The 26,655-nt window shown below is 53.0% G+C and overlaps 11 protein-coding genes across 11 annotated transcripts; 4 read left to right on the top strand and 7 right to left on the bottom strand.

Moving 5' to 3' along the window:
• Positions 1-1,619: 1,619 nt before the first annotated feature.
• J4E88_003713 (uncharacterized protein) lies at positions 1,620-3,364 on the bottom strand (the record flags this gene model as incomplete). Its single annotated transcript, XM_049397361.1, has 4 exons — positions 1,620-2,635; positions 2,698-2,865; positions 2,925-3,131; positions 3,193-3,364. 4 exons carry the CDS (start codon positions 3,362-3,364, stop codon positions 1,620-1,622), a joined length of 1,563 nt encoding a protein of 520 aa, XP_049256749.1.
• Positions 3,365-5,298: 1,934 nt separating this feature from the next.
• Positions 5,299-7,043, bottom strand: J4E88_003712 (uncharacterized protein; the record flags this gene model as incomplete). The annotated part of the gene is made up of 3 exons (XM_049397360.1): positions 5,299-5,729; positions 5,781-6,740; positions 6,794-7,043. 3 exons carry the CDS (start codon positions 7,041-7,043, stop codon positions 5,299-5,301), a joined length of 1,641 nt encoding a protein of 546 aa, XP_049256748.1.
• Positions 7,044-7,766: 723 nt separating this feature from the next.
• J4E88_003711 (uncharacterized protein) lies at positions 7,767-9,157 on the bottom strand (the record flags this gene model as incomplete). The annotated part of the gene is made up of 5 exons (XM_049397359.1): positions 7,767-8,050; positions 8,108-8,177; positions 8,233-8,723; positions 8,776-9,056; positions 9,153-9,157. The coding sequence occupies 5 exons, from the start codon at positions 9,155-9,157 to the stop codon at positions 7,767-7,769; spliced, it is 1,131 nt and encodes a 376-aa protein (XP_049256747.1).
• A 2,560-nt stretch (positions 9,158-11,717) lies between these two features.
• Positions 11,718-14,221, top strand: J4E88_003710 (uncharacterized protein; the record flags this gene model as incomplete). The annotated part of the gene is made up of 4 exons (XM_049397358.1): positions 11,718-11,810; positions 11,865-12,769; positions 12,860-13,923; positions 13,980-14,221. The coding sequence occupies 4 exons, from the start codon at positions 11,718-11,720 to the stop codon at positions 14,219-14,221; spliced, it is 2,304 nt and encodes a 767-aa protein (XP_049256746.1).
• Positions 14,222-14,307: 86 nt separating this feature from the next.
• On the bottom strand, positions 14,308-15,430 carry J4E88_003709 (uncharacterized protein; the record flags this gene model as incomplete). The annotated part of the gene is made up of 2 exons (XM_049397357.1): positions 14,308-15,250; positions 15,390-15,430. 2 exons carry the CDS (start codon positions 15,428-15,430, stop codon positions 14,308-14,310), a joined length of 984 nt encoding a protein of 327 aa, XP_049256745.1.
• Positions 15,431-16,070: 640 nt separating this feature from the next.
• J4E88_003708 (uncharacterized protein) lies at positions 16,071-17,740 on the top strand (the record flags this gene model as incomplete). Its single annotated transcript, XM_049397356.1, has 2 exons — positions 16,071-16,287; positions 16,335-17,740. 2 exons carry the CDS (start codon positions 16,071-16,073, stop codon positions 17,738-17,740), a joined length of 1,623 nt encoding a protein of 540 aa, XP_049256744.1.
• A 30-nt stretch (positions 17,741-17,770) lies between these two features.
• Positions 17,771-18,373, bottom strand: J4E88_003707 (uncharacterized protein; the record flags this gene model as incomplete). Its single annotated transcript, XM_049397355.1, has 1 exon — positions 17,771-18,373. The coding sequence occupies one exon, from the start codon at positions 18,371-18,373 to the stop codon at positions 17,771-17,773; it is 603 nt and encodes a 200-aa protein (XP_049256743.1).
• Positions 18,374-20,472: 2,099 nt separating this feature from the next.
• J4E88_003706 (uncharacterized protein) lies at positions 20,473-21,379 on the top strand (the record flags this gene model as incomplete). Its single annotated transcript, XM_049397354.1, has 3 exons — positions 20,473-20,533; positions 20,584-21,030; positions 21,084-21,379. 3 exons carry the CDS (start codon positions 20,473-20,475, stop codon positions 21,377-21,379), a joined length of 804 nt encoding a protein of 267 aa, XP_049256742.1.
• An 80-nt stretch (positions 21,380-21,459) lies between these two features.
• Positions 21,460-23,216, bottom strand: J4E88_003705 (uncharacterized protein; the record flags this gene model as incomplete). Its single annotated transcript, XM_049397353.1, has 3 exons — positions 21,460-22,433; positions 22,499-23,127; positions 23,188-23,216. The coding sequence occupies 3 exons, from the start codon at positions 23,214-23,216 to the stop codon at positions 21,460-21,462; spliced, it is 1,632 nt and encodes a 543-aa protein (XP_049256741.1).
• A 389-nt stretch (positions 23,217-23,605) lies between these two features.
• On the bottom strand, positions 23,606-24,782 carry J4E88_003704 (uncharacterized protein; the record flags this gene model as incomplete). The annotated part of the gene is made up of 3 exons (XM_049397352.1): positions 23,606-24,196; positions 24,252-24,695; positions 24,747-24,782. The coding sequence occupies 3 exons, from the start codon at positions 24,780-24,782 to the stop codon at positions 23,606-23,608; spliced, it is 1,071 nt and encodes a 356-aa protein (XP_049256740.1).
• A 436-nt stretch (positions 24,783-25,218) lies between these two features.
• On the top strand, positions 25,219-26,303 carry J4E88_003703 (uncharacterized protein; the record flags this gene model as incomplete). Its single annotated transcript, XM_049397351.1, has 4 exons — positions 25,219-25,601; positions 25,653-25,869; positions 25,919-26,047; positions 26,094-26,303. 4 exons carry the CDS (start codon positions 25,219-25,221, stop codon positions 26,301-26,303), a joined length of 939 nt encoding a protein of 312 aa, XP_049256739.1.
• Between the last annotated feature and the right edge of the window lie 352 nt (positions 26,304-26,655).

The raw sequence follows: 26,655 nt of genomic DNA, 5'->3' as shown, positions 1-26,655 counted from the left end.
TCACGGCACGAGCTAGCCGCAAGGACCAGACCCAACCTCCAGAAAAGTGTGCCAAGAAAGGCGGCTGAAGGCCGTTTCCACGACACCTACGTGCGGCGCGGGCGTCGGGAGCTGTCAAGCCGGGTCACCGCTGTGGGTGTAGCCGTACAGAGCATGTGTATAACCGCTGGGATGGCCGCATGGCTAGGCTAGCGTATTCTCGTTGCCGCTGTGGTATTAAAACATATGCAGCTAGGCGTATTCTTAGCTTTTGGCCCCTCCATGAGGTCACGTTTCGATGACGATGCATCAATGAGGCACAGTCGTATAAGCGCTTCGAGCCTCATCGGACGCTGCAGCCAATGTAAGGAGCGCGGGGATGGGGAAACATGTTGGTTTTGCTCGGTGAGCGAATGGCGATGCCACTTTCTAACCTCGGAGGTATCGCGTGAACTCGCGCGACGTGGGTGGTTGTGGAGGTGGTGGGAACGACGGCATCGGGATGTTTCGACAAATTTTTGGGGGTTCAGATAGCGGGGTCGCGCTATCGTTAAGCGCGGGGCCGATAACCCCACTTATTAATAGCCACCTATCAGCGCCGCGGAATATTTAGCCATGCGTCTATTTTTCGAATATTCCACGTCGCGTCTATCGTGCATTTGGCATCTCGGTGCAAAGCAAACAACGCATGCATGCATGAAGCAAGCTTCACGTGACGGCGTCTCCCAGTGTCAAGCAGGAGCGTGACAACTGCCTTCCTCTGGAGTAGCCGAAGCATATCAGGTGTGTTATGATGGACCATCGTCTGACACCTCTTAGCTAGCCCTCCCTCTACAACCAACACTTCGCTTACTGACTTGATACTACGGTGGCTTGAGGCTGAACATGCGATTCGGTGTTCTCTAGTACTGACACGTGTACTAACACCGGCGTACGCTAAATCCAGTCTGCCGGGTCGCGGCTATCAAGGCTGCATTGCGATCGTTGCGTACCCTCACTGGCCAAGCTTATGCCCATCTGTTGTTGTTTCAAAGCCGCCAGATTCCCATTCGTTCGGAAGATACCCCACAAGTCCCGATCAGTCGGAGATCAGTCTTCTGTAGCCGCTGTCGCTTGATCGGTGTCATGGTCGCATAGAAGAGCGGACCATTGGTGCGTTGTGTCGTCGAAACAAACTTATGATGGAAGTGGAGATCCGCGCAATTTCCAGCCTCTTCAGGCGTTGTATGCAAGGTATGGTTTGATATGTTGCTGCGCCGCATGCTACATCGGAACGTTGAACGAGTAGACGTAACATTGCAAAGGTGTTGAGCTGATGTCAGCCATGGCTTCATTAATATTGCACGACCCCGAAGTGTTCATTGCGAGCCACAATGAGCGATGCAAAATCTTACACGGGGAAAGGGAGAACTAGTTCATGATTCATTACCGGAGACGACCGCGAGCAACACTGACTTGTGCTGAACAGCCACAAATTGTGCATCTCCATCTCCACTATTTTCGTCCACGACCGTTTCATACCCGCTCGAAGGAATGCGGCTCACTTCCAAGCGGCCTCTAAACCCGCCTTGTGAGCGCCAAATGCAACGTCATTTGCAAGATCCATCGACCTCAGTCCCAGCCACCACTTTACTTGCGACTTAGGCCTTCTTGTCTGGCGCTTCATGAAGCTCGATGGCGTTGCTATCCTGACCCATGACCTTGGCGGTGGTTGCAGCGAGCGCATCGGCATCATCCTTTTCACTTTCAAACAAGAAAGTAAGCTCTTCCAATGTTTTTCCGTACGTTTCCGGGAACAGGAAGTAGATGAACACAATCTCGCAACACAGCAAAGCGATGTACACGAAGAGGAACTTCCAGTCAAGGTCTTCCAGTCCGATGGGATTGGTGAAGGATCCAAGCATGACGGAGCAACGATTGAAGAGTTGAAACCATGAGAGACCCTTGGTTCGGACGTAGTAGGGGAAGATTTCGACCATGTAGACATATGTGAGGGCATTGTAGGCGATGTTGTAGGCGGGCTTGTAGAGAAAGATCATGACCAGAACCGCATAGCCTGTCTCTTTAGATCCAGTCTGGCGATTACGAGCCTGAGCAATGGTCCAAGCGGTATACACGCACAATAAGCAACTCGCACACAGCAGATACATCCTGCGCCGTGGGTATCGGGGTGTGACAGTTGCCATGACAAGCGCCATGAGGAAGCCCCATGCTTCTGAGCCGACGTTGTAGCGCACCTGGGTATGACTATCTTCAATGCCGATCTTTTCCAGGATAGGCACAAGGTATTGGCTGATGAGGTTGTTGCCACTGTACTGGACGAAGATGCCAAGGCCGGCGGCGACAAGGGCACGGTGTCGCATGCCTTTGGATTGGAAGAGCTCGGCCCAGCCACGTTGTCGCGATTCGTTCTCCAACTCCAGGGCTTTCCTGATCTCAGCAATCTCAAGGTGAGGTAGCTCAGCCGATGCATCGCCTTCAGCATGGTACTTGATCAAGATCTCAAGAGCTTCTTCGCTGCGATCTTTCGAAACCAGCCATCGAGGGCTTTCCGGGACCGTGAAAGCAAAGATGATCTGGATAACAGAAGGGCCTGCTTGGAGGATGGAGGGGAGGCGCCAAGACCAATCGCTTGGGATCAGCAGCGTACGCACGACTATACATCGGGGCCGAGATTAGTATGCATTCATCTACCTTTCGTGGAGGGAAATTGCTCACCTATACCCGCTCCGAGAACTGAGCCTACTCCAAAGAATGCATTGAAGAGACTACCTAGGAACTGTCGCTCTTTGGGATGGCCTAGTTCGCCGAGAAGAGCGGCGCCGGAGATAATTGCATAGACAATACCATGGCCAAGGAAGATTCGACTGAAGATAAACATGGCGACTGCATGTGTTTCAGTTACAAGAATCTCTGAATGCAATAAGCGTGCTGAAGGTACTCACGGTTCTGCGACAAGCCCTGCATTACTGCTCCGATGATCATAATCGTGGACCCCAAGACGATACTCTTCCGCCTTCCAAGATGATCGGACACGATGGAAACGAACGGAATACTCGATATAGCGCCGAGGTTGTAGCAGGCGACAAGCAATCCGAGTTGGCCTCCTTTGGGATGATTGAAGTATTCTTGCCAGTAGTGGAGAGCTTGCACTGATGACGTATACTGGATCAGTGTTTCATCTCAAGCAGCGCTGTAGTAAAAACGACTTACTTCCATTCATCATCGAGCTATCAAATCCAGAAGTAGACTCAATGAAGAAGCAGAAAGGTACCAGCAATAGGTAGAGACGTCGGAGGTTTGGCTTGTTCCACCATCGTACCGTATCGGCGGCGACCAGACGCTCGATAATACCGTCACCAGGGCCTGCAACTGCTGGTGCCATGATATTTCCGGTTGAGATAGGTACTCAGTGTAGCGTCAGGATGGCACTTCTTCAACTTACATACTCGAAGCCAAGCACTTCACCGGTTCAAGGAACCGTCGAACCGACAAAGGGATGCTGGATCTGCCTCGCTTTCTTCTTGGCTTTGCGGGGTTTGTGCCCGGTGGTACGGTTGACGCATCCTTCATCGTGAAGCATGACCGTTGATCAAAGGGAATACGAATGCCTGTCTTGCGACGATACAACCACCACCAAGTCTCATTGCTCCATACCTGGAAATATGAGGCTAATTCTCTCTGCCGTGCGGATAAATGCCGTGTTATGATAGTCTGCCTTACTCAACACCGTCAGCTTCAATATCAAAACCGTGTACTCAGGTCCGTGGATGTGTATGCAGGGCTGGACTCAAATGACCCGATGCCCGACATGGACCTCAGCACTAGCCGTGTATGGCGCGGTCCGTGGTACAACAGGTAAGGTTGAATGCGGGGGAAAATCTCCTGCCCCTCCACAAGTTCTTTCGCACAGCGTCGCCAACTTCTTGACTGATCTGGGCGACGAAGTGCGAAAGAGGCTGGACTGGCGGGCCAAAAATCCGGGCATTCTTTAGGCGGAAGACATTGCGCGGTAGTAGCGCAACGGCAATCGATTCGCAGGCGGGTTGCAGCAGGAGCTTGCACCAATCCACGATACGCATTCTGCTCAGCAGCATTGCTTTTCGTAATGTATTTCGCTTCAAGCTCTGAAGTAGATGCTGTCGCGTCGTAGAGATGACGTGAAGGGCTTGACGCGCCTGCCATTAGGGGCCGGCTTCCCTCGTGGCGCACAGATCACCAAGCCACACCTTCCCGATAGCTCCAGCCTCCTCAAACTCCAACACTTTCCATCGTCATTCCACTATGACTGAAGCGGTGCGCGAATTCGTCCAGCACTGTGGTACATACACTGACATTGCGATCTGGAGGTTCAGTTGAATGCCATTGCATGCGAGAATTGCAGATCGAAGAAGTGCAAGTGCGATCGGAAGCTGTGGGTAGCCCGCATGCCAGCTGCAGAACTTCATCTAACCAACACAGCCCATGCTGTTCTCAATGCCAGACATCATCGCTGCCATGCCACTATCAAGAGGGTGGTAAGCGAGGTCTTCCAGCCGCATACATCACTGCTCTTGAGAAGCGGCTGGCAGACACCGAGGCTGCACTCTCCGCAACACTCACTGTCGTCCAAAACCAAGACTTAATACTGTTGAACAACGTTAGCCTTTCACATCCATCATCGCACGCACCAAAGCGACAAGGTTCAAAAGCAGAAAAGCTTGAAGAATGGAAGCGCCTGCCTTTGCAGACGACCGAGCAGTTGACAGCTTGGCTACAAGCACAGTGTCGCGAGACGGCACCCCCGGAAGTATTTCCGTCGAGACACAGCAATTCTGTCCCTGATAGCGATGGAGCGCGCAAGACATCAGGGACAGCCGAAGGTCGACCGAATAGTGGTGCGCACGCTTCTCGCCAGATACCCGGCGATACATCCCCACCGGTGTCAGTCCTGCAGCAACTGAAAGAATGCGAAATGCCTATGGCACCGAACATGCAGCGAGCTCCCACCGATCCAGCAAGATGGCAAGAAAACTACTTCTAGGACTCGAGAGGAGTGTCTGGCAGATGCTGCTGCGATGCCAGTCAGGCTGAGTCAGGTAGGCGGCTCGTTCTCAGTCACATGAGTCAACCACCAAACATGCCGATTGTCGGCAGCCGCAGGACCAGCCTACGCTCGGAAGGCGATGCTGGCCATTCATCAGGCCGTGGTCGGCACTGGACGTATGACACGATCGAGAGGTTGGAGGAATATTGCTACGGTAATACATTCTAGAGTTTGGAATACATTAGGAAACGCTCACGAGACACGCAGGCTCTTCTCGTCGCACGATTGATCCTCTACTCGGCTTTGAGAACACTATCGAGTACTCCGCATCTCTTCACCCAACTCCTCGCACGCTTGCCGTAGATGTACATTGGAATCGTGCAAAGTGTGACAGCGACAGTGGTTCCACCAATGACATAAAACGCGTCCCTCACACCCTGTACCGCGATCCAGTCATTGGCGTAGAACGTCAGGCCGAATGCGAAAAGGTTCTTGACGAAGTTCATGATGGCAAAGGCTTCGGCGGCCTGCTCGCGATGGCAGTCGGAGACGTAGGTTACGACGGCGGTAGTTCCTAACTGAACACCCAGGTTGATCAGACCCATGCAGACGATGACTGGGATGGGCCACGGATCGCGGTTGTGGAGTGATTGGCCCCAAGCAAAGAAGCCGGTTGCGGTGAAGATCAGGTAGGTTATCATAACAGGGAGACGGAACTCAGGTTCTAAAGCATTGTCAGTTGCTTGTAATCACAGCTTGGGTTGTCTGCACTCACCGAAAGTGCCCTTGTTGCGTGTCGACATCCACTTCGCCACACCATCGATGATCGGACCGGCTACCAGCGTGGCCAACAACGACGCCACGAACGAGGAAAGGTTCGTTGCGCCAACCGCGCTCACGGAGAAACTGTATGGTGGCGCGGAAAAGATCTGCGACAATGTGATGGAGATCAAGACAAGCCAGGATACGCAGATGGTGAAGAGCAAGGTCGCCCACATGACTACCGGGCTCATGATCACCACAAAGGGGCGTAGAAATGTGCGCCAGAAGGAGACATGGTCCCAGTAACCAGACCATGGCATGAGGGTCTTGACGTAAGGGTATGGGGCCTCGGAAGAGACAGACGACTGGACCGCATAGTCTTCGACGCGTTCGGCGGACTTCTCCTTCTCAACCGCGTCACTTTCCACAGTCTTGGAGCTCGTGTCGATGTTGATGACGTCATGGCGGTGGTAGGCGGACTCGGGCATGAAGAAGATGATGAGGATGAGCATGATGACAAAAGCACCGCCCATTGCGTGCAATGCGATGCGGTGAGAGCCGTATTGGATGACGGATCCAGCGATTGGACTCGCTAGGTTGATACCACCGAGGACACCAAGGTTGAAAATGGCCATTCGGAATCCGCGCTCATGAACGTGCCAGATGTCTCCGACGGATGCTGGGATGAGTGCTTCAAACGGTGCCATGCAAAGACCTTGGACAGCTCGGGCTGCCGCCAGAGAGGGAAAGCTGGTAGCTTCCGCAGCCCAGAAACAAGACACCGCCAGGCCAACTGTGGTTGCGAGGTAGATTGGCCGTCTCCCGATTTTGACGGCTAAGGTGTTGCAGATGAGACTACCCACTGCGATGGCGACGATGCAGGATCCATTGCAACCCAGAGTGAACCTCTGTAATGGGACGTTGAATTGTTCTGCCAGAGGCACGAAAGCCGGTGTGAGCAGCGGACCGACAGCTACAAGACATGCGATTAGCTCAGTATCTGGTGTTTGGATGTCGCGAGCCTACCTCCTACAGCACCGCATCCGTATGCGATGACGACGGTGAACATCTCCTTCTTCCATCTTGGCCAATTGTAGGGGTCGTTCGGCGAATCAGAAGGCTGCGGCACCAGCACAATCTGCCCAGTAGGGTCATGCTTCAGCAGCCCGCGATCAACATCGTTCGTGATCTCGAGATCAATGCGACCAAGCTCGCTTAACGGAGCTGTCCCAGGGACATGTTCGAGCTTGTAGTCTTGGAGTATACCCAAAGGCATGGTAACTCTACGTCCGTGGTGTGATTGGAATGGTAGCGCAAGGGAGCACACGTGGAAGGATAAACGATATGCAAAGAAGCAATCTAGATCGCACAGCAGATAGATGGAAGAAGCGTGGAAGCAATCCTAAATTGTCGAAGATGCGACGGACACTATAATGTGGTGGTGGTGGGGGATGCCTTAATCCCACGGCAGTTGAGCTTGGGCGACTGCATACAGGGAATGATGATTCGGTGGTGTGCGGGGAAGGATGGGTAGGATGCGGGGGCTAGCTCCGGGTTGGTCGCTCAGGTATCCACTGCTTCATGTTGCAGACGGCTAGTGATGCCAGCATGCCTCGGGTTAATGGGACCGATGGAGATGCTGTCAATCGTCGCCTCTTTTGGGTGTGCGACCGCATAGGGGAGACAAGAGATCGGCAGAGGCTCTGCTTTAAACTTCACATAAGGTCCCAACAATGGCTTCGTGGCAGTGGTGGCTTCATCAAAGGTAACGTAGCCACGATCGACATGCGCGGATGTGGACGGGTGTTGCTGATCTCTGAACTTAACAATATGGTGGTTTCAAGCTATCGTAATGGCTCGCACATGGCGTTGTAGGCCTAAACGACAATCGCATCGGCTACGAGTCAGGTTTTGCACCGGACAACGTCCGCTCCACCAGGTTGGAGTCAGCGGCTAACGTTGCCGCATCATCAGGTCCACCCCATCACGACCCTGGCTTCTACTGACTCTTACCGTAGATGCTTTCTAGCTCAGCGCAGACCGCGTCAGTAACCTCCTTTGTCGACGCCTTGCCTCCCAGGTCGCGCGTGGCAATGCCTCGCTCCGTGATGGCTTCCACGCTTTCCATCAATCTCTTTGCCGCTTGCTCCTCGCCTAGCCATGCTAGCATCTCAGACGCTGTCCAAAAGGTTCCGACTGGGTTTGCGACACCCTTGCCGGTAATGTCGAAAGCCGAGCCATGAATCGGTTCGAACATGGACGGATGTTGGCGTGTGGGGTCCACTGGTAACACTTAGCATGGGCAATGGATGCAACCATGTGGAAATGAAGAATACGTACGGTTGCTGGTGGGAGCGATGCCAATGGAGCCTGCCAGTGCGGCTGCGAGATCGGAAAGAATATCCGCATGCTGGACGAGTCAGTCAAAGCCGAGGTGAATACACCGTACGCTGGGTGTTACCCACCAAGTTCGTTGCAACGATCGTGTCCAACGATTTTGGATCAAGTACCATCCGGCACGTCATGGCGTCGACGAGCATCTTGTCGCACTTAACATCAGGAAAGTCTTTCGCGACTTCAGCAGCAATCTCATCCCACATAACCATGCCGTTGCGCTGCGCGTTACTCTTGGTAACGACTGTTATCTGCTTCCTTGGCCTACTTTGAGCTGTTTCGAAGGCGAAGCGGATAAGTCTTTCCACACCATGGCGAGTGAAGATCGAGACCTCCGTAGCAGTCTCCCACTTCTGGCCTCTGTGCGACCGGCCTCCTTGTCCTGCATATTCACCTTCGGAATTCTCTCGTACAATCACCCAGTCTAGATCGCCATGCTCTGCGTTGCGCAAAGGCGATGAGGTTCCCCTGAAGATCTTGGTGGGTCGCACGTTCGCATATTGCTGGAAGGTCTGGCAAATCGCGAGCCGCAAGCCCCAGAGAGAGATGTGGTCAGGTACATCTGCCAGAAGTTCAGTACCAACATTGCGTAAGACTCAGCATCTGATACATACCCGGGGCACCTACAGCACCGAACAGAATCGCATCATGCTTCTTGAGCTTCTCTAATCCTCCATCGGGGATGTATTGGCCTGTCTTCTTGTAGGTCTCAGAACTCCAGTCGTAGTCTTCAAATTGTAGTCCGAATGTGCCGTCTAGTTCTGCCAGCTTCTTCAAAACTTGTACGCCGGCATTGACAACTTCAGGGCCAATGCCATCGGCGCCCATAGTCGCAATAGAGTGCGTGCGCATGTTGGTGGCTGATGGAATGTTGCGTTGGGAGAGGAAGTAACGGCTAATGAGTGATCGTAACGGCGGTAAGCACTTAGTAGATATCTCTTGAGGTTCTACGCGCAGTATCTTTTAAGCCTCATAGTCCGGACTAAGAAACCCCATATTCACACTTCGTAGACGATGGGAGTGTTGCCGAGCTCGCCACTGGTGCGCTGGATAAGGGTAAGTGCGGGGGAACGCGGACAAACAAAGTCCGCCGCTTTCAAACCATGCCACCACACCCAGCACTTCGAATTTATCCTGGCGCTTGAAACTATGTGAAATCCCAATGCTGCTCTTGATCGAACCAGAAGGGGATGTCGAAGCCAGAGAAAGGGTCTAGGCCGTTGGAGTACTCTGTTGATGAAGCGTTGGCACCCTCCGTTCCAACGAATATGTTCCAGTAGCTGTTGTGCTCGAGAAAAGTAGCATTGTGGTTCAGGTCGCCCGTCGCACTGGAATCGAATGCTGCATTATATGGTGGATACTGCGCGTCATGATGAGGATCGATGTCATTCCTCCCTTGGCTTCCGACTTGATCTGGATGGTCGTTGCGGGTAGGTAGTGATTGCTCGTGCAGGCTTGAACGTATGTCCAATCCATCTTTCTGAGAAAGGGCTGCATCTCCAGCGAACTCTGAGTCGTATCGAGAAACCATATGAGCAGACTTCTGCAGCATTCGAGCCCGTAAGTCGCGAATGGCCGCCGAGCTTGCTTCAGGCCAAGCACTGCCGCGTAGCGTGAGGTGTTGAAGTATGTCAAGACTTTTATCTGCGAATCTTGGTTGTACATGTTAGTAGTGGTAATACAATTTCGAGATATTGATTACCTGATGACGATGCTGTGATCAATGCGGCCCTCGTGGGCGGCGTAGAACATGATGAATGTGCTGATCCACACAGCCCAGGTGCAGGAGGGCCAAAGGAGAGCCAATTGGTAATGATACATTTCAGACCCGTCTTTGCCCTGGATAGCGGTGTGCAAGGTAGTGATGATGCTACGCGCAGAACTGATGCACTGTTGTAAGGCGGCATTATAAGCGACATCTTTACTACCGGTAGCTAAGACGGGACGATACAGCGAGATAATCAACTCGTGTCTAAGTAGTGTCAACACTACAGTCGCGTAAGGAGAAGCGCCACATCGGCTATCCGGGTCGATGTAGTCCTCAACATCGTTCCACCATTGGCCAAGTTTAGCTATGATTGATGTCGCTCGGTCAGGATCATGCTGGACGTAGTGTAGCGACTTGTTGCGCAATTCGATGATTTCGCCACGCAGCCTGGCTTGCTGGGCAACCAGGTGCAGCAGGTGGAGTTCACGACCTGCAGGTTGTGAGATATGGCACAAAAGAGACATTACCTAACTTACGAGGCTCGACGCGCGTCTGCAGATGGTGTTCCGCGAGGGGAAAGCAGACGTCGATATCGTCGTCAGGTAGGCCGAGTGGGAGGCCCATGGATTGGGCAAGAAGCCGATCAACAGCATAAAGTGACCAGAAGACGCGTTGCCGAAGCTCTTTTGTGCTTGATGTGAAGGTCGAAAACCTGGCTGGGCAACGATGAAGCCCTAGCTGCACAGCCATCCGCATAATCAGCCCTCCAAGACGGGAAGCGGCGTTCAAGCGAAGCATAGAGACTAGGAAGAGCTGCACACTGAGTGCGGCTTGTAGCGTGAGTATTGTCGTGGGACGAGAAAGTATCGTCCGGAGACTATCTACAGCAGCATCATACGATGGAAAGACGATACAGGCAGGATGTTGAGTACTCGGTAGCCCTGGCGATTGTCGATGGTCTGCAAGCGAGATGGACATGATCGAACGCACTATCACCAGCTGTAGGTCTTCCGAAGCACCATGATCGGGAAAGCCATTTCTTGCACAGCAATCGAAGTACTCTAGGACGGTTGTGGCGTGTACGAAGGGGTAGAACGGGTGCCAATTGGCAAAATAGCTTCCAGAAAAAGCGACCAGTTCGCGAAATGTTATGTAAGAGGTCTGACCGTGTGAGATCTCAGCTTCTCGCCATAAGCGTCCGGAGGAATTCGGTTGCACTAGAGAGAGATGGTCGTCTTCGCCTGGTACGATGTCGCTGCCGGGCGTTTCGCCGTCTGTAGGCACTGCAGAGCGTCGGATCGCACCATAGACTGACCTAATGAAGAAGATGCCGCTGGCACTGCCCACGAAGCCCGTGAACTTGTCACCAGGGACGCTTCGCATCAAGCCCACCTCCCGAGCAGGTTGTTCTGATGTTCGCCGTCGCTTTGCAGGCGGCTGTTCGTCCACGAAGACCTCGGATGGCGCGTCTCCATCTTGACCACGTTCCATGACCGCGATCACGCTCGGTGATGTAAAAAAGCGATATAGTGCTATATCCGATGATTGTTGGTGCTGACCTGATGAGGCTGGTGAGAGCGCTGGATCTGTAACATCAAGGCGGAATGACGGAGAGAATCAGGCGCGCGAGCTGTCTAATACTGCGTATTTCATCACCTGTGAAGCGCCGGCGACACGCAAAGCGATGAAAATGCCATCGGTGGGCGGAAACGACGCGAAAGTGCACTGGCAGCGGCATCGACGGCGACCGTGCAAACCTCGCCGAGCTCCGCAGCTGACTTGGCGTGGCTGACGCGTGCGCGCCCTCACCCGTTCCATCGCAACATCATCCATGGCATCACCCAAATAATGTCTTCGGCAACTCTTGATGCCGCTGTCGGGCGTCCGCTACCCACCAGGGTCAGCAAGGCGTGTGAGAGGTGTCGTCGCAATAAGAGCCGAGTCAGTCACGCCCTCCCACCGCCTGTCACGCGCGCCGCCGACTGAGTATCCAAGTGCGACACATCGCGCCCTTGCGCGCTCTGCATTCGAGCAAACGTCGAATGCATTGTAAGCAATGTCGAAGTTCCACGCGCACCGAAGAGGAGACGCACCCAAGGCCCCTCCAGCGAAGCTTCACATGAGCAACCGCAGGCTCCAATTCACCATCATGAAGGTACGCATCAAAACATAGATCCAGAAAGCAACAGTCGCGATGAGAGCAGGCGTGCCAGTATCGCAGAAGGTGAAGCCAACTCAGCCATGGATATTGCGCACCAGATCTACCGACTGGGAAGTCAGCCAACATTGAGCCGGACTACATCAGCTATACCGGGTGGCAATGTCTATGGCAGAGCCCCAGCGTCTCGTCTGGATCGCACTCAGAGACGCCCTATAACGGCTATTCTCGGTCATTCTCTGCCGCCAATCGACATGATGCGGACACTCTTGGAAGAGTACTTCGACTCTGTGCATTGGTTTAGCTTGGTCATCTATGAGCCAAGATTCCGGCCAAAACTCGACTCTATCAAGGATGGCCTTGCTTATCCGTCGCAGAAGTCATTCCTCCTCCTCTTGTCTACAGTTGTGGGGATGGGAGCATGGTACAAGTCTCACAAGAAGGACGTGGATACGGACTTCCCAGATGAGGATTGGCGCGCCTGGTCGCAGTCCCTCGTTCAAGGCGCGGGTTCCCAATTGGCTGAACTGATGGACCAGAGTACCATCTCGTCTGTTCAGACGTGTATCTTGCTCGGCTCCTACTATGTCTACCACGGGAAGCCTAATCTATCCTTCGCGTTACTAGGCGCAACCATCCGAACAGCACAAGCCATCGGCCTCCACCGCCAGCCGCTACGAGGCGACCCTCACTATGTCGAAGAGAGGAAAAGAGTCTGGTGGACTATCTACACATGGGACCGGTAATGCGCCCCTCCTTGAAGATGCGAAGGACCTCAGTACAGAGTCTGAGCCTCCTCGTATACTGTAGCATCATTAGCTAACTTGACCAGGTTCGCTTCCATTACGTACGGACGACCCATCGGCATCAACGAGAAGGACTGCAATACACACCATCCGATTGACGTATGCGAGTCGCCCTACTTCAGGAGAACGAACCCCCCAGACGCCGACTTAACAATATGTTACTCGTCCTACCAACGAGAGCTCAACAAACTCTACCTGATCGCGTCACCCATCATCGAGACCATCTTCGGGATGCGGGCGGTGGGACCCAACGAACGGCCGAGCGGACCACAATACACTGATCAGATCACGGACGTGACGGAGAAGCTTTGGGCGTGGCGCCGACGTCTGCCGCCTCATCTTCTACTCGACATGGCCTCCGACTGCAGTATGGATCAATCACGCACCGCACGGGTGCACCAGCTGCAGGCGTTGTCCCTTCAGCTTACATTTGACAACCTCCTTATCATCTTCAATCGCCCGTTAATCGCAAAACAAGTGGACCACCTAATCAGGACGCAACCGGAAAGCGGGCATGGTAACGCACTATCTCCAGCAAGCCTTACGAACACCGAATCCTCATTTCATGCGGTTCATGAGTCCAGCCCGCTCAACAGAAGCCATATGTCGAGCACGGAGCAATGGTGGGACGCCGCGTTGAGAACATCGAAGGTGACTGAATTACCACGGCTTTCTCAACTAGCCACTGATAGCCACCTGGTAGCTTTCTTGGCTATCAATCTGTTCAACTCCGCCATCGTCATGGCTGTGTTGGCGCTGTCTGATCCACTCTCGGACAGAGCACAGGAAGTGAAAAGGACCATCACACGCATCTTTCGCTTGCAAGAGCTACTCGGCAAAAGGACACAGCTCTCGATGCAGAGTAATGCGGTCCTCAAAGACGTCATCCAGATGCTACTGCGCAGAGAAGCAGATGCGATCTTTGGCGAGAGTGATATGACAAGATCGCATACCGGGACTGCGCAGATGTCTGTCGAAGATACCCTTCGTCTGCCGACGCAACTGCCAGCGAGTGGACACAACAGACAGCAACAGAGTACAGTTGACAGCATGCAGCGCGTTCACGAGAGCATGGCGTCAGTACAGAGAGGTAAGACTGATGCATCCCCGAAGCTGCGTACGAATCTAATCACCTACTTTTCACAGTGTTTCCCGCCCCCCTCGACAACGTCTCCCGTGACGACACAGCTTATGTCCCGCAATGGGTCACGAACGACGGTGGCATGAATCACCTGCCTAGCGAACACAATGATTGGACAAATGCTAGCACCGGAGACTTGAACCTCGAAGGCGAGCTGGACTGGATCAGCGATGATAACGGTGTTGATGTTACTGGCAATGGCCTATACTGGTTCTGGGATTCCGTCTGGAACGAGCCACAATTCTAGCTGTCGCATCACAAACACTCTTCGGTGGGCACGCGTCTCAGTTCCAGCAATTTCGTGATTGCGATATGTGTTCAGCGCATCATACACTAGAGCCTCGGGAGATCAGACACACGCGTGTGCTGCTCGGTGCGACCCTCTGCGAACGCCCTGTCGATGCCTGGTCCATATATGAGCGACTTGATGCCGACTCTATCCGCAACATTCTGAAAAGCCTGTTCCGCATCTGGGAACGCGAACTCATGAGTAATAAGACTATCTAGTTGAACACGATTGGACTCTAGTAGCTGAATGGCAAGCTTGTAGTCTCCTGGCCCGTATCGAAAGCTTCCTTTGAGCGTAGCTTCTTTGTCGCAAATCTGGCCGATTGGAAATGCGATCTTGGGAGAGCCCAGCCCAGCTTGAACGAAGACTCCACCGCGTTTCAATGCAGCTACACCACAGTTGATGCATGGCTCTGCTCCTGTTGCATCGATCACAACATCAAACCCTGCATCCAGGCCAGCCTTCTTCAAAACTTGCTGAGCATTCGTTTCTGGAAACCCAGCTTCCATCATGTATACGTCGTCGGCACCGAAGTCGGTCGCAAAGCTCAGCCTGGGGGCCACTGCGTCAATAACCACGACTTTCGCAGCGCCGAAAGCCTGTGCCACAGCGCAACACAGCAAGCCTATGGGCCCGGCCCCGAATACCGCCACAGATCTGCCCTGAAGACTTCCGGCGAGTCCGCAACAATGCACAGCTATGCTTAGCGGCTCCACGAGGGCACCTTCACGGAAGGATATGTGTGACGGCAGCTTGTAGCAGCACTCTTCGGGTAGGCAGTAGAAGGTCGATAACGTGCCATTGTAGGGAGGGGTAGCAGCGAACTGCATCGATTCGCATAGGTTATATCGGCCGCTGCGACATGTCTCGCAGGTGTTGCATCCTACGCCAGGTTCCAATGCGACGCGATCGCCCACGGACAGCCCTTTGACATCTGATCCGCAGGCATCGACAATACCAGCAGACTCGTGACCGAGGGTGATTGGGCTTTCGACTACATATCTGCCTATGCGCCCAAATTGCCAGTAATGTACCTAGATCGCCGTCAACGTTGATGAACACACTACAGACCACAGCGGGCGATACGTACGTCAGAACCACAAAGACCGGTAGCCACAATCCTTACGCGAACATGCCTAGGAGTTGGAAGACTCGGAACTGGTCCATCCTCGTATGAGAACTGCCTCGATGGGCTCAGGACGAAGGACGTGTTGATCGGTGCTTTGCATTGGTCCTCTGGCAGCGTCAAAGACCCGGAGTTCTTTGCTTCGCGAATATCAGCTGGAGAAACCATTACTGCGAAACACAATGTACGGCAATGATTAGAATTGATGTGTCCATCCTGATGCTCTGACTATATTACCGGCCAGGCATTCTTGCCCGAGTGCGAGAGCGAGAGCAGCACGGTTCCGGCGGCTCATGCAGGCTGCTGACCTTCCGATGTTCACGAGTCGGAGCCGCCAGCCCGGAGTTTTCTGCCCCAGCACCGGTTCCGCGGCTTTTGAGAAGAGCGCTTCTGATTGGCTGGCAAAGCATCCCTTAGCGCTACAGCGTTGATCAACTTCTCGAGAAACACACTAGCATATGCCGACCAAATTTCGTCGCTGCAGGGCCAACGTTAGGACCGGAACCGTAATATGACCTGACTACACGCGATGATGCCGAATGCGCTCCACTGCGAAAATCTGGGGACGATAAAGCTGCCAGGCTTCCCCAGATTTCTCCATCATCCCACCGCATCTCCTCCGTGTGCTCCATAAAACGCATTCCTTCTCTACTCCTTTCTTGTTCTACACTGGTTGAGAATATGGCTGCCCGTAGTAACTCAGTCGCCAGTCAGAGCGCCAACATCCAGCAACGTGCCTCGCAGATAGCTGGACAGGTCGCTGCCGAACAAGGATGGCTTGAAAGCAAGCTAAAGCCGAAGAAGATCACGGCCAGGTATCCTATCAAGGGCAAGACGTTGTTGTTTGCAACATGTGGCTTTGGTAGTCTTGGTGATGCCTTGTTTGGTTACAACTCAGGTGTGTCCGGGTACTTGCATGTTGATCAACAATACTGATTCCGCTAGGTATCATGTCTGGCCTACTGGTTAACCCAGTATTCGTCAGGCGTTTCTTCAGCGAGTACGGCGGCGCAGATGGTAGCACAGCAGCCGTGAATCCATCCATCACAGGAATCTCCGTTGCTTGCCTACAAGCCTCTGCCGCTGTCGGTGCTCTCATCGCCGGACGTCTCGGAGACATGATCGGTCGCAAGCGCACCGTCCGCCTCGGTGGCTTGATCTATTTCCTCTCCGCCTTTATCCAGATCTTCGCCCCAGGTTTCGCAACTTTCGTCATTGGACGTACGATCCAAGGCTTCGGAGTTGGCTTCCTATCCATGACAGTTCCTATCATCCAGACTGAGATCGCGGCACCGCATGCTCGAGGTCTCATGGTCGGCATCGAATACACATGCCTGATCGCAGGGTATATGTTGTCCTGCTGGGTTGACTATGGCTTCCACTTCATGCTTCCAGACGCGCTATCTTGGCAGGGGCCGTTTATCATCCAGATTATCCTCTCGTTCATCTTGGTGGTCATGTCATTCTTCCTGCCGGAGACTCCAAGATGGCTCGCAAACAACGGTTTCATGCAAGAAAGCCTCCAGACAGTGGCAGATCTCCACTCGAGCGGCGATACCGACGCACCGCATGTGCGAAAGGTCTTCCTCGAGATCCAAGAGGCCGTCGTTTACGAAGCTGAACTCGGAAAGGCTGGCTGGATGGAAATGTTCACCCGTTACCGCAAACGCACAATCGTCGGCGTCACAGTGCAAATGTTCGCTCAGCTCAACGGCATAAACATCATATCCTTCTACCTCCCCTCCACCCTCTCCAGCGCCGGCTTCTCAGACGAGAAATCCCTGCTCTACACCGCCGCAAATGCACTCCCTTACACCGCTGCCACTGTCGCAACCTGGTGGCTAGCCGACCGCTGGGGCCGCAAGCCGCTTCTCATCCTTGGCGGTGTCCTCATGGCCGCTCTTCTCGGCATCGTCTGCGCCTTCACAGAAGCTTCCATGCCCATCATGACACGCGCAAACGGCCAGTTCGCTTTCATCATGCTCTACAACATTGTCTACGGTTTCACCTGGGGTCCAATGCCATGGTTGTTACCTGCGGAGATCTTCCCGCTCCGCAGCCGCAGTAAGGGCATGGCGCTTGCGACGACGTCAAACTGGGTCTTCAACTTCATCATCGGCATGGTTTCACCGGACGCTTTTGCGGGAATCGGTGGGTACTTTTACCTTGTCATCGCAGGGTTCTGTCTCTTCTCCGCGGGCCTGGCGCACTTCTACTATGTTGAGACGGCGAATCATTCGCTTGAGGAGATTGCGATTGCATTCGGGGATAGGGCTTTTGCTGATGGGGATGGTGAGGTTATGGATACTGTCAAGGCTCATGATGAGAAGATGCACAATGATAAGGTATGATGGGCTGTGGGTTTCGAACAGATATATAGTTCAAGCCAGCTTGGCGATGTATTTCTCTAAGCTCAACCCGAGATTCACAACAAACTGCCACTGCGTGTTACCGCGAAAGAACCTTGACCAAATATTCAGCACAGCTAGACCAAGTGCAAACGGCTCGCTGGGTACAGTCAAGAAACCATCAGTCTCTTCAGCATCCTCGAAGTCAATCACCGCATACGCTTCTTTGATGATACATCTCACCCAGTGAAGGATTCGATGCTCAGATCGCGACAGCGACTCTTCGCGGAATGGACGAGGAATAGAGCACAGCCATTTACCAAGGAAGATTGCGCACTCGAAGCTCGATATGGCATGCTGAACGCTCCAGAAGAACGCCTGGCTGCGCGCAACCCTGTCGATACCTAATCTGACGGGTATACTGAGCGCATGGGTTGAGTACAACAGGGCTGATAGTATATTGTCGTTGCGCTCAATGTCTGGGAGGTTTGCTAGGCCGTTGGCTATGACGTCGGTGTCGCGCGACTCTAGATGGCGGTATGGTCCTATGTCGAGCGAAAGCCGCACGTAAGCTACCACCAACAGAGCGCTGGATGTGAAAGGGATAGGCCCGCTCTCGTTGTTGGGGTCGAGCATTGATTCTGGGGTCTGTTGCCAGAGAGACGTCCATGCGCGGAGTGCGCGGCCAATGACTTGCAGCTCTGCAGCTGAGATTGTTGCAGGTGATGTGGCGGGGAAGGAAAGCTCTCTGACTACATGGATCCGTTGAAGCAGTGCATGGAGAAGGATGTAGTTGCCAATCGGGCTGGGTATGGGGTGTACTAGTTCTGGAATATGTTAACGCACGTTCAACGACTCTTCCAACAAAGTAGCTTACCTTCATTTGTCGTTCCCTGCAAAAGTATCGACAACGCTTGCTGAAAGGGCATGTGATCCTCGCGTCCGTCGCGTTGTAGCGCAGCCCACTGTGCGGCACTACTAGCCTGCCAATCCGGTGTACAGCAAGGGAGTCGCAGATGAAGTTCGCTGCTCCAAAGCAGAGGATGGATGTTGTATGCAATACTATGCACGTTGATGTAACAAAAGGCCACGAGCTTTGTACGTCTGGATGACTCGCGCTGTACCCAATTATCCCACATTGCTGCTCTAGAGGTCGATATATTCCTGGGCGGTTCCTCTTCTTTGAGACCTATATCTCGAAGCGACTGCACTAGAAGGCCTCGAAGTGCGAACGCTTGCTGAAGTAGGTCTTTCCTTTCCCATGTCGCAAACCCTACCAGGATCAGTAGGGTCTTCGCCATGTCCAAAGGCGACCATGGTCCTGTGCGTCTGCTAATGAAATGCGCTTCTGGCGAGCATATGTTCGTAGAAGCGATGAAGGAAAGAGTTTGTGGCCCGAAATGCGACTCTTCCTGTCGTAGGCGTTCGAAGACAATGGCTTTCGATACGCGAAAGAGACGTTCTGAGCTTCTTCGCTCGAAGCAATACTGTGCACCAGCTGCACACATGGCCAGAGTCAACTCCAGAGGCGAACATGACGGTTTGTAAGTTGGCGCATGTATGAACGGGAAGTGCGAATGAAAACCGCCAAAGAACGCGGTAATATACCTGGTAAGGGTATGTCGGGAAGGAATCTGGAAGTCGGCGATGGGAGGAGCAAAGCTCTCAAGTAGGGATACCAGGAAGTTTCGGTGCTCATCCGTTACATTGTACGTCCCGTTCCTCGTTCTCTTTTCGCCATCCTGCGCATTCGATCGCAAATGGACCTCATCGTCAGCTGGAGCTGATGGTAGCCACGTGCTGAAAGGCGTGCCGATGTCCTCTGCACCTGGGGAGGAAGGCTGATTTGCTGGTTCTTGGGAGTGCCGCCGAGACTCCTGACGAGGTTCTCCTAGTCGCATCCAGTCAAAGTCGTACTCAGGCGTCCATTGAGCGGATAGCCCAACACCATCGATGAAGTTCACAAAGTCACGGAAATCTTCAAAGCCTTCGTCGCGATATGGCGGCGCCGGCTGGAGTTCTTGGTAGGTGGGCGGAGGATGTTGCAAATCAAGCTGGCTTGCGTGGACCTGCGGGACGAGATGCGCTTCGACGGCCCCAGCGCTGGGGACGTTCAAAGCGGGTGCGTCTATTGTCGTCGCTGTTTCAGTCGACGTCGTCGACTCTGCATCAGGGTTTCCAGCATGGTGCGTGATGCGCCAATGTCTAGTAAGCAGGTCACGCCGTGTGAACGCTTGTCCGCATCGACACGAGTACGGCTTCTCTCTAGTATCTATGCTGACATCAGTTCTGACGACGCCTTCATCGTGGAGTCACTTAGTTGAGGGCACGAACGTGTACGAGTATGGCGAATCAGATGCTCTGCTCGCTTGAAGCTTCTGGAGCAATGGGTACAAACGTGAGCGAGTCCGTGCATGTGGTGTGAGAATTGTTGGAGTTGGAGGTGAATTGGAGCGAGGTGGGTCTTGGTCTTTACTTCAAGGTTTTGCCCTCGGCCAATTATGTCTGCGGGGTAAATAGCGCCGTGGTTAGCGCAAGGCGTATCTTCGGAGTAGGTGGAACGCTTACTCCAAGATAGCGGAACTCGACGGGATGGCCGCCGAACGTATCGCCGGTAGAACGTCGTGTCGGTAAGCTATCCCTTAACCAATCTTGAGTGCATTCATGCGTGCATCAAATCAATCAGTGAGCGCGTATCTCGGTAGATCACGCTTTCACCGCCACATGATAGCAGTATGGCATCGCTTGCAAGATTGCTCCCAGGTGTAGCCGTCATCACAGGCGCTGGAGGAACTGGTAGGTGGCTATCTTATGCGACGTTGAATTGCCATGCTCATGATGATCAGGCATTGGTGCGGCCGTAGCGAAGGGGTTCGCCCGTTCAGGCTGTTCGCGAATCGCCATCACCGACATCAACCCGAAGACGCTCGACCAGACCAGGGACGCTATCCTGCGCATTAATCCTTCCGCTCAGGTCTTCCAGCGAGCTGGCGACATCGCGGATGAGACGTTCGTCAACTCATTCAACGATGAGACCTTTTCCAAGTTCAAGAGGCTTGACTATGGGGTCAACTGTGCTGGTGTGCTCGGAGGCGATGTCATCAAAGCTGTAGAGATGACGACCGAACATTTTGATCGACTCAATGCTATCAACTATAAGGGGTCATGGCTTAGTTGCCGTGCGCAGCTGAGGAACATGTTGAAGCAGCAGCCTCTTGATCAGCATCCCAAGCAGAGAGGCTCTATTGTCAATATCGCTAGTCAGCTCGGCATTGTAGCGAGGCCCGGTGCTGGTACGTTGACCGTTTCGTAAAATGCGAAATATCTGCTAATGAGTATTGCACAGCGGCATACTGCGCTTCAAAGGGTGCTATCATCAATATGACACGCGCAAACGCTATCGATTACTCCGATGATGGCATACGCGTGAACTGTGTTTGTCCTGGCGTTATCGAGACACCCATGACTACGACGTCGCCAGCTATGGTGGAAGCTTTGAAGCCTGCTATTGAGATAGCGCCTATGAAGAGAATGGGCACGCCAGAGGAAGTCGCTGACGCAGTGCTGTTCTTGTGTTCAGCACAATCATCGTTTATCCAAGGGCATGCACTGGTTGTTGATGGCGGCTACACGATAAATTGATCAGAAAGATGTCGCAGTGACGAAGCATATTGCTTGAAATAGCGAAGCCAATTTTCGGATATTTGTAATAACGACATATTCTACAGCTTCGTGGCATGCTTCGACTCTTGGTCTTGGCGCACACCTATTTGTTTCCAGTCGTTTGACGACTCCCAGGCAAAAGCCGCATCTAGTATTTTTTGTTCCTGCCAAAGGCCACTGACCAACTGCATACCAACCGGCAAGCTGACCTCAGAATCAACACCCGAAGGAGCAAAGCCTACGGGAAGTGACATGGCCGGATGCCCCGTTACATCGAAAATGGCGGTGTTGATGGTGATGCCCATGCTTGGCTTCAGCGCGTCTATCGGCGCATCCTCCCCGCGCTTCCAGTCTATGTTAGGCGGTGCTACAAATGGCGTTGTCGGCATGACGATAAGATCGTACTCCTCGAACAGCTTCTCATACGCGTCGCGGAGCTGTTGGGCCACATTCATGGTTTTCGCGTAGAGGCCCGGGTAATTCTGCATCAGCGAGAGGCCGTTGATCATAGTGTTCTTCGTAGATGGAAAGAGCTTTTGGAATGTTTCGTTCGTCCATGGTTGTCGCGCCGCTTCGTAGGCTGTTGAGAATAGTCCTCTCCGACCATGCGCGTACCCCAACATGCTGAAGGTACCTGCGATTCGCTGTTGGATGGTCCAAATAGCTGGCCCTTCTAGGTGAAGGGGTAATGAGACCTCTTCGACGGTAGCACCTAGTTCTTCAAAGGACTGAACGGCTTTTCTCACGGTTGATTTGACGTCTTGGTTCACGAGACGGTGCTCAAAGCCTTCTTTAAGAACGCCAATATTCATTCCTGCGACCGAGCTCTGAAGACGTCCTGCGTAATGCTTTGACCCATGAATTGGTGCACCAAGTGTACGATCATCATAGTCATCCCTTCCGCCGATGGCATCGAGACATAAAGCTACGTCGCGTACTGATCTTGCTATGGGCCCAGCATGATCACTAACAGCGTCGCCACTGGATATACCAGTGTAGGGAACAAGGCCATGCGTTGGTTTTAGTCCAACACCTGGCGTAGATCGTCAGCTTCGCACTACATCATGAGGTGATACGCAACAGTCATTGTATACTTACAACCACAGAATGACGATGGGACACGAATACTGCCGCCTTGATCGGCACCGATTGCGATATCTACCAAACCGCCACCGACTACTGCACAGCCACCAGACGTACTGCCACCAGCGGAGTACCCTCTCGCATACGGGTTGTGAACGGTACCTTGCGCTGAAGTGAATGACGATGTGGAGTTGCAGAAGTTTTCGCATATGGTCGTTCCCACGATGTCAGCACCAGCATCTAATGTGCGGGTAACTACTGTGGCGTCGGAATCGGGTGTCCATGCAGGGATGGCGTCTGTTCCGAAGAACTGCGGTACTCCGGCCACTGCAATGTTGTCTTTGAGACATACAGTCTTTCCTTGGAGGAGGTGTCCTTGTGAGTTGCCACGTATTTGGAACTTATGGGCCCAAGCATTGCCGAAATCTTGCTCTTCTGCTGATGGTCGGTGAATTCGTCCTCGCGGATATCTTTCGGTATCGGTAGGTGCTGTATAGTCGGGAAGTTGGAGTACATGCTCTGCCACATCGTGGACCGCCGCTAGCAATTGGTGGTAGTCCCGAGACTCGTGTGATGGAATGCCATTACTGATGCCAATGCTTTGTAGTACTGATTCTGCGTCCCCAACCCGTACAAGATCCTCACTGCAATACCGTCAATATGCGCACACTCCCCATTTGAATAGTAAAGTAGTTGGTACTGACCTTAGAGGCGAGTCGAAAAAGACAGACATGATGGTTACGTGGGTGCGGCTGTGTGAATTGGATACTACGATAGCTAAAGTCAATATAAGAATTTGTTGAACGGTATACTCTGCCGCAAGACTTTGACCATATTCAGGTAGATGGGATGTCCTTACGTACCGTTTGACCAATGGTGAGCAAGTGGGTCGACGGTCCCACAAAACAAACTAAGAAATCACGCCTGAGGCTCTCCAAATGACCCCAACTCGTGGCGAACTCGATTCGATAACGTACCAGAAAGTACCCAGAACCTCGCGTTTTAGAGGGTCTGCATTGCTAAGTTTCATAATGTCAGACCAAAGTCCAAAAGACACGTAAAAGACACGTAAGATTCCAAGTCTGCTCGTAAGAACAAGCTGATCCCCGGCCGAACGGAGGCTTATCCTTTCATATTGATTACTAGTCGGCCTTTCATAGATGCATGCTGGTATCTTTGTATGAGGCTGGGTATCTCCGTAAAGCTCAAAACGGTCAAATGAGACGAGATGCCGTGCTTGGCCACGACCTTGAGCATGGACTCAACTTCCTCCGCACTAGCGACATAGCTGCCTTTTATGGTAAGCTCATGGAATACCATAGCTTCCGAGTCGAAGTTCCAACTGTCTTTTGGTAAACCCAGCGGGACCATAACACCGCCGTTGCCCAGTTGCTGAAGACACCACGCGTTGGCTGGTATAGAATCTGTGCATACTACGATGCCCGCAAGACCTTCGCCTGAAGTAAACTCTAGTATCTTCTCTCCGGCATTCTTAGCGCTTGAGTCCATGACTAGATCAGGTCTCAAGTGGTCGGGCAAGTCGAGCGCAAGCTGACGGCCTTGTTCACGGTTGTCCATGGCCATCGTCCGGTAACCAAGGGCTTTGGCGAATTGTATTCCAAGCTGACCCAGACCCCCAATACCTAAAATGGCCACGGCATCGCCTGGTTGAACCTGGGGACTAAGCTTTCGCAATGCGCCCCATACTGTCGCCTTTCATGCTATTAGCAATGAAGTCTCAAACGATCTCGACAAAAGGTGGACCTACGCCAGCGCACATCAAAGGCGCTCCCTGTTCGAAGGAAACTCTGTCCGGAAGAGGCACAGTGGTGTTTGGATCGGCCAGCATGTAGTCTGCGAATGCGCCGTCGTGTTTGAAACCAGCTACAATCCTGTTCAGACAGAAGCGAGGATCAGGACGTTTCGCTCGTCTTCCATGCTGTCGACATCCTGCGCATTGTCCACAAGCATTCTTGTAGTTGAGAACACCAACGCGATCTCCGACTTTCCATGAGCCTTGCACTTGCGCGCCAATCTGTACAATCTTTCCAGCCGGCTCGTGCGATGGTATCATCGGAAGGGCCGCCGGAAATTGACCATTCCAAACCTGAAGGTCCGAGTGACAGAAGCCGGCTGCGTAAACTTCGACCAGGAGATCATTGTCTCCGCATTGAGGTACAGCTCGCTCACATAGCTGATACGGTTTCTCATACTGATGCAGTTTGTTAGATACGATTCGATGTGTTTCATGACGTCATCATACCTCTACTATCTGTGCGGCGCGCATCTTATCAGGCATGTTCATGATTGACCATGAATGTACTCAAAGGTGCGCGCCGCGTTATTACACCCAATACCCTGGTTATCGTCATCGTAACTTCATGCGAACGCGTCTTGGAGAGCGTAGGACCGTTTTCGGATGTTGTTGGAGACAAGATTTGGAGGTGGTTGGGGTCGACGATAAGGCCAAGCGAGGGGCAGCTGCGGAGGCAGGGGCAGCTGGCAGCTGGCGCATCCCATGACGAAATAGACAAGCGCGCCGTCGGTCCAGCATCATTCCATCCCACTTACCCCGCCATAGCTCTCAGGTTCGGCATCATGGCATTAAGAGGAAGTAGTCCCGTGTGGGTAGTTTGGTCTGACTGTTCCCACACGAATTTGTCCGACTGATAGCTCTTCGTTTGATCCAATTGACAACCTCATCAACCCATCATCTCTCATACAACACAGCCATCATGGGCAAGAAGCGCGTTCTCATCTCGTACGGTGTTGATGTAGATGCGGTATGTGGATGGCTTGGGTCGTATGGCGGAGAAGACAGCACCAGCGACATATCGCGTGGTCTGTTCGCTGGCACGGTTGGTACGCAGCGCCTCTTGAAGATGTTCAAGAAGTACAACATCAAGACCACATGGTTCATTCCAGGTCATAGTCTGGAGACATTCCCGGAAGACATGGCAGCAGTACGCGATGCAGGACACGAAATAGGCCTCCACGGTTACAGTCACGAGAACCCCTCCGATATGAGCATGGAACAGCAACACCACGTGCTAGACAAAACATATCGCATGTTGACTGAATTTGCTGGCAAGCCTCCCCGAGGAAGCGTTGCGCCATGGTAATGTTCCAAGAACCGCTGCTGCATACAGTACGCTGACCATCTCGGTAGGTGGGAAACAAGCCGCGAAGGTGCCGAACTGCTGCTATCGTACGGCATTGAGTACGATCACAGCATGAGCCACCACGACTGTCAACCTTACTATCTGAGAACCGGAGATACCTGGACCAAGATTGACTATAAGAAGAAGGCCAAGGACTGGATGAAGCCACTCGTTGCAGGTCAACAGACTGGCCTAGTCGAAATCCCAGCAAACTGGTATCTGGATGTAAGTACAACTTAGTACGCCCTGATGCATCGCTCACACTGGATGTTAGGACTTGCCACCGCACATGTTCATCAAGGCTTCGAAGAACAGCCATGGCTTCGTGAATGCACGAGATACCGAGGACCTATGGAGGGACCATTTCGACTACTTCTACCGCGAATACGACGAGTTCATCTTTGTAAGTATCCCGAACTGCCTGAAGGACTCGTCTAACACTCCTGCAGCCCATCACAATCCACCCTGATGTATCTGGACGACCACATCTCCTGCTGATGCACGAGAGGTTGATCGAGCACTTCAAGAAGCATGAAGGCGTTGAGTTTGTGACGATGGAGGAGATGGCGGATGAGTTCAGAAAGAAGAACCCGCCGCCCGAAGGAGCGCTCATGCCATCTGAAGCGGGACTCAAGTTGAAGGAGTCCCCGATTAACTAAACAATTTGATGTCATTTTTTATTTTCCGACTTTGCTTTTTCCGCAGATCCTCCATTGCAGATGGTAGCGAAGACGCAACGCAGCAGTGCCTAATGCGAACTACGAGCTAGCTGTCACTAGCACGCCAGAGACAACATCACCACTAGTCCGTGGCATCTACAAAGTAGTCAGATCACGAACATGCGTCACCTAGCTCCGCATGAACGCCGTTCTAGAAGCCAGCCCCGCGCAGGAACCGCCGTGATACGCAGCCACCGGCAACTGCCAAACGAGCCACTGCAGGGTGAACGCTAGCAACACCCCCAGCAATCGGGCATATCCACCGCCTCCAACCCCCTCCCAGCTCCCAAGC

This window comes from Alternaria novae-zelandiae (genome assembly GCF_023758075.1).
Source record: "Alternaria novae-zelandiae strain BMP 2774 chromosome Unknown scaffold_6, whole genome shotgun sequence".
In the NCBI taxonomy this organism is placed as follows: domain Eukaryota; kingdom Fungi; phylum Ascomycota; class Dothideomycetes; order Pleosporales; family Pleosporaceae; genus Alternaria; species Alternaria novae-zelandiae.
The sequence above is the reverse complement of the archived record's forward strand: the minus strand, read 5'-3'. Positions and strand labels throughout refer to the sequence as shown.